We start from the raw sequence: 6648 nt of genomic DNA, 5'->3' as shown, positions 1-6648 counted from the left end.
ATCAGAAAACGTATTTGGTGATCAGTAATGTTCCCGAGATCACAAACCTAGCAAGTGGGAAAGCCAGGAATTGAACCCAGGTTTCTGGGAGTCTAAAGCCTATCTCTTTTCTCTTTATCACCCACCTATGGCTCATCTTCATTCAAGGAAAAGTTTATCCAATTAAAGCTGTCTTTCTTCCCTCTGCCCATATCAATTAAAAATAAAAATACCAAAATATACTAAAAATGAAAATGGAAAATAGCTGATGAATCCACAGTGTCTGGTAATAGTGATTCATAGTCACTTAAGGATAACCTAACATCAATATGCTTCAAAGAAAGCAACTTAAAGCAAAGACTCATTGAGTAATCCAAAAGACAAAATCAATCTCAGCTCCTATTTATGTGAAATATGGCATTTTTAAAGGAAAACTATATAAGAAGCAGAGGTTAGACAAATACTATAAAAGGGTGAAGAAGTTCATACTGAGTCATAAAGCAATTTAAAAGTTAAAGTTCACACTTCATAAAACAATTAAAACTAATATAAAACCCCTTTAGCTAATATAATATCATATGATCACAAAAAGATAATGTGAAGAAAAACATCAAATTACAAACATCAGTCAATATTATAAAAGATGAATCCTCCTGTATACTGTTCTTTACATTGTCCAGTCCAAATCATTGATTTTATACCTAACTGAAGATTTCTCTTGATATTTTTCATTGTACCCCAATAATTATAAGCTAATCTTATTCACTTAATATTTCTGACGTGAGTGACTGTTACCACTCTAGGAAAAAACCTAATTACTGTACCTTTCCAGGCTATCCACTACATTCACATTGGCTCTTTCTTTTATTAAAAATTCCGCCACTTCCACTTTCCTTTCTCTCAGAGCGAGCAAAAGTGGTGTGCGTTGCTCCTGTAATACAGCAAAAACAATTAGTAATTGACAAAATTCAATATTTCTCAACTGAAGCAAAAACCTTATATAAGATCCTGAGAATGTGCATATGATACAGACAGTGAATAAAAGCAGCCCCTTCCTTCTCGCCCTCTGTGCTTTCCCACGCGCTGCTCCTTCCCTCGGAAACGCGCCTCCTCTGCCTGACCACGTTCACTCCGGTCATCTCCACAGCTCACTTCAGACCTTTACGCTCCCAAGAATCTTTGCTTCTGTCACAGCATCGATCATGGTACAGTGTAACGATTGTACTGTTTCTCATCTTAAAAGAGCTTCTTGTGGGCAGGGGCAGGATCTATTATCTCTACATCTCCAGACCCTAAGCTATAGTAGTAAACATTTGCAGTGTTTTTATTGAGTTAATGATCTAAATTATCGCCTCTAGAGCAGTGTTTCCTAAACTATATTGCAAAGAATATTTGCCTTACAAGAAGTAATGTACCCCAACAGAAAGTTTACATGATCATCTATTTGTGAGAAATATTACAAAATTGTGCGCTCTATGTCAGTATGAAAGTAATCTTTTGAATTTGCCTAATCCCTCTTTGACAACACATTTTTTCTGTGTGTGTGGCAAACATTAACATTTGAGAAATTAGAGATTCAGAGATACAGGTTCGAAGCTTTTCAGCAAAGGTGGAGGATTTTTCCAGGTGATGCCAACTCACTTGACTCTCTTCTGTCGATGGTGACAAGATCCCAGATGCCAATGTCTGCCACTCCTGCTCAAGTGGATCATTAAGGAAATGGGCTCTGAATTAAAAGAGATAGGCTTCAAAGGAACTTTGATTGCTTATTATTAAATGGTCCCTGGGATTTCTCCTATGACAAGATCACAGATTTTTATCTCAGCTGTTAAAAAAACTCAGTATGAAATTTTATTCTCAATGATAATGGTAATCCTGGGACCCTAATGCATATCTACCTTTTTAATCCATTTTTATTCTGGTTTCCCTTTAAATTGTAACTTAAAACTATTTTTATTTTAGGCAAAATATGAATCAGAAATAGAAATATAATGGTTTCTTAATAAGAGTTCTACTACTGACCTACATGAATTATTTCTAGCATAAGTAAAGGCACTAAATCACTTGCATTTTTAAGAGATGATGCTGAGAAGAAACATGTAACGTCATCTGCAAGGTGCATAACCAATCCGACCATAACCACGATTAACCTAAAAAGGCTTAGAGGCATTCTAATAGGAAGATGATTATTTATGGTATATATTAAGAAAAAAGAATTTTTAAAAAGTCACCTTCTGAATTCTAAGATTCAACCCCATTATGAAGGGATTAATATAAAATACAGGCTATATATTGTAAATAAAGATAAACTGTCTGGAAAACCTTGAAACCTTCACCAACATATATGTAAAACAGGAGTCATAAACTCAAATACTTACAGAGGCAACGTAGGTGACCAGAGCAAGTACAGGACCTAGGTGGGCACAGTACCGAACTGGACAATCTATGCTTCCTATGAAGGGGCAACCTCTGCACAGCATACCAAACAGCAAGATGGGCTCAAGGGACACCTAGACATTTCTCAAGAGACACCTGACACCAGATTTGATTCTCCAAGAGAAGCCTGAAATCCAGATTTCTGCATGTCTCCTAAATTTTAAACGTTGACTCAATTTATCCAAGCATACTAAACCTCACTTAGAATACACATCCTGTGCTTTTATATTTGCTATATGTGTGTTTCCAAATGGTTGTGAATAAAGCAAGTATTTTCATGTAAAAGTCTTTCCTTTCTTTCATATCATATGTTTTAACAAAATAATCAGGCCCCGACATGGAATAAAAATTGCTACTAAGACTTACGATATCCACTTCAAAAGTTTTTCCAACATTTATTCAATTACAGGCTATTTACATTGAATTCTCCCAGGTTGTTAACCAAATGGATAATGAGTTCATAGGAACTGCTTAAATTGAATTATTAAAAGAATGCCTATTTGTATTCTTACTAACTTCATGGGTTTCTGTGTTTAAAACTGCCATCCTGGCCGGCCGCGGTGGCTCACGCCTGTAATCCTGGCACTCTGGGAGGCCGAGGCGGGTGGATTGCTCAAGGTCAGGAGTTCAAGACCAGCCTGAACAAGACCGAGACCCCGTCTCTACTAAAAAATAGAAAGAAATGATCTGGATAACTAAAAATATATAGAAAAAATTAGCCGGGCATGGTGGCGCATGCCTGTAGTCCCAGCTACTCGGGAGGCTGAGGCAGAAGGATCGCTTAAGCCCAGGAGTTTGAGGTTGCTGTGAGCTACGCTGATGCCACGGCACTCACTCTAGCCCGGGCAACAGAGCCAGACTCTGTCTCAAAAAAGAAAAAAAAAAACTGCCATCCTGACTATGCTGAAGCTCTATGCTCTTAACAGACATGCTGAGATCGTTCATAATACAGCTTCAACTGAAAAAAACAGTTTAGGACTTGCTACTATTCTAATTGAGAAAATCCCACTTGTAGTAAACATGTGTTGACCTAATCACCTGAATGATAGCGAAGAGACAGGAACTTCTGAAAGGGTCAGCCTCTATGCACGCAAAGACTATCCGTAAGTAAATTTCTTATTTAAAAGACCCTCTCAATGGCAGTAAATGGTTGAAAGGGAAAAGATGTTATTCTGTAAGTTGATAGATATAGCCGATAATATTCCTTTTAACTTCTCAACCACAGAGATGGAGAAAGACAGATAAAAGTAAGGCTAGTATTGTCGGAAAGCAGAGATTTGAAGGAAGTAGCACCTACCAAATTCCAACTCTTCCATAAATTTCTTAAGTGTTTGAGATATGGAAATTCATATATTACACTTAACTGTTCAGTGATTCTTAACCAGGAGTGGATCAGAATCTTGAGGAAACTTTGTTGCTGTTGTTAGAGACAGGGTCTTGCTATGTTGCCCAGGCTGGACTCAGGAACTCCTGGGCTCAAGTGATCTTCCCACCTCAGCCTCCCAGTTAGCTTGGACTATAAGCACATGCCACTGTGCCCGGCTTTGAGGAAATATTTTTAAATATACATGTCCAGACCTTATTAGATTTACTGAATCGAAATCTTCAGGCAGAGCCTAGACTTGTAAATTATTTTCTTTAGTCTCCCCAGGTCACTGTCTTGCACAATTCTAGCTGAGAACTAACGCAGCAGACGATCCCTTTAGTCTCATCTCTCACCCACATGGCCAATTCCTGTTATCATTTGGGGATTTGGCCAAAAAGAGGAAAGAGTAAGAGGTAGAGTCATTTACCGAAAATTCCATTTAATGTTCCTGGGTAGGGGGAGAACAGGGACTAGCAAACTCAAAATACAGCTTGGTTTTACCACTTGTGAGCTCCTAATCTCCAACCTTCCCATCAAGACATTCTAGCTTCTGAGAGTAGAGTTTAGGCTCTTATCCAAGTGGCTGTTTCTGCCACAATAGGATAATCAGTCAGTGAATTGTTTGTTCTTCCCTCTTCTTGCCCACTTCATCACCACCTACTCACCCCCAATCTGCTTTCCTCAGAGTCCTCCTACAACTGATGCCTGGGCAGGATGACCACTCACTAACACTCTGCACCTACAATTATCATCCCCACAACTGAAGAGCTCCTGGTCTAAACATAAAAACTAGGGGGGGGGAAACATGCAAAAACCTCTTCTTGTTATTTTCCCTGACTTACATAATTTTAAAATTGGCCTGCGTATTTCTGGTAGCTCCCCTTTTCCCTTTCCATTTTTCCCTCTTTAGCCTTGCCACTGACAGGTAAATCATGTTCATAGAAATTACTTTTTTTAGGAACTTCTCAACAAGATTTCCATTTCTGTCAAATGCATTTCTTTTGTTCGAGTTTTATGATAGAGCCCATTTCCAGGGTAAATTTGCTTTGTCATGTTGTTTTACACGAATTAGAAAACCAAAAAAAAAATATATATATATTGGGTGGGAAAAGAATTTGAAAAAAAATTTTTACCTTTAGTGTTATCACAAATATTTACCATAAATGCATAAAAGAAGCTATACCCTCTAACACTTTAACAGTATCAATATTTCAAGTAAAACCTTAGATAATTAAGTTATTTCAAAATATTTTCATTCAGGGAATGCTTGAACTTCCAAATATGGAAAATTGACCCTCACATATGTCAATGTCAAAACAAACGCATTTCCAATATTTTGAAAGTAAAGTTGGTTGATGTATACCTGATCTGTTGTGTCGAGAGTGGCACCGTGAGCACGTAGTTTTGCTGCTATTGATAAGTCTCCGTTATAGGCAGCATAGTGGAGAGCAGTGTTGCCGTACACGTCCACAGCATTGGGATCAGCACCACGTTCTAACAGCGTAATCACACATCTCTGTGCCTGGCGTTGTACGGCCTGTCAGTAGCAGACCAAGAAACAGACTGTAAATTCTAGGAATTCAATGTAAACATTTCACGCGTTTCACTTATTAGTTATATTTAAATGCGATAAATTCATTCTTATTCTATGGGTTTAAAGAAAACCCATGTCATGCTGAAATAGTCGGCAGCTATATACCTTCATCAGCGGTGTCCTGTTTTCACTGTCACAGGGGTTAAGGTCACATTTCTTGTCCAGCAGGAGAGTCACCACCTGCACATCTCTGTTGGCGCAGGCCAAATGGAGAGCAGTCCTATGAAGGTGAGAGGACTTTTTAGAAAATTGTAGTGCACTATCTCAAAACATATTCATGTAATTGTAAACATTAAATCTCATGGTACTCCATCTGTTTTCAAAACAAATCTTTAATTTTCTTGTGAAGATAGGACAATATTTATTAGCTCTTAGTACTCACTGCATTAATGAAAGAGCAGCCTATTGGAAAACAAAGACATTGACCTTTGGATTCAGTTCAACTTGGGTTTGAATCCTCCTTTAAGCTGTCACTTACTAGCTGTACCTCAGCTTTTCTGTGCCTCAATTTTCTTGCCAATAAAATGGAAATGAGAATAGTAGGGACACCTCACAGGATACCGCTGTGATGCTTACGTGAGAATCTATGCTAAGTGTTTTGAAGAGTTCCTAGTACAAATAACAGCTCAATAATTGTTAAGATATTATAATGATTACTATGACTACTACCTAACAAAGGTGACATTTTGATTAAGTAAAATGATACAATAATATCTACTTTGTGGTAAATTTTAAAGATGAGAGATACAACTGTATTTCCATGATTCTAAAATGCTCATTTTTTCACATTTTAACACCTCTGACATTGGAATGCCACTTGTAATTCATGATTTATTATAACTATAATTGGCAGCATTTTTAAAAATTATCTTATTGATACATAAGATAATGGGGCATCACACAATCCATGATGACTTACATTCAGTGAAATTTGGTATGTACAACAGGTCTCTGGCAGTTCTTTTCATATGATTGGCATTTAAAGAAATGTTAATTTTTTAAAGTACTATGAAAAAAGAGGGCTGAAATAACAACAACGATGCATTTTTAAACAAAGTTAATTCTTACTTTGATTTTCAAAGAACTTTAAATCAAAGGAAATGCAGGACTCAAATGAATAATTATGGCCCATTTTAGTCAGTATTTAGATTTATAGAATATATGTAAATCAGATATTTCCAATGACTAATATTAGTATTTAAGACTGTTAGAAAATTTCGAAAGGGCACTTAAAGGTTTCCTTTCATAATTTTCTACCTTCGGAAATGCTTTC

The 6648-nt window shown here is 37.0% G+C and overlaps 1 protein-coding gene across 1 annotated transcript in view; it reads right to left on the bottom strand.

Moving 5' to 3' along the window:
* Positions 1-803: 803 nt before the first annotated feature.
* The window catches only part of LOC105826288 (ankyrin repeat domain-containing protein 20A4-like), a gene marked incomplete at its 3' end in the record, with an annotated part of 8328 nt that continues 2483 nt past the window's right edge, over positions 804-6648 (bottom strand). The window contains exons 2-4 of the mRNA XM_012664246.1: positions 5481-5595; positions 5145-5318; positions 804-910 (exon numbers count right to left, since the gene is read on the bottom strand). Coding sequence (XP_012519700.1) covers positions 804-910; positions 5145-5318; positions 5481-5595 — 396 coding nt within the window. The remainder of the gene's footprint in view (positions 911-5144; positions 5319-5480; positions 5596-6648) is intronic.

Source organism: Propithecus coquereli, unplaced genomic scaffold, assembly GCF_000956105.1.
Source record: "Propithecus coquereli isolate 6110/MARCELLA unplaced genomic scaffold, Pcoq_1.0 Scaffold877, whole genome shotgun sequence".
Classification (NCBI taxonomy): Eukaryota; Metazoa; Chordata; class Mammalia; order Primates; family Indriidae; genus Propithecus; species Propithecus coquereli.
This window is presented reverse-complemented; position numbering and strand designations above follow the sequence as displayed.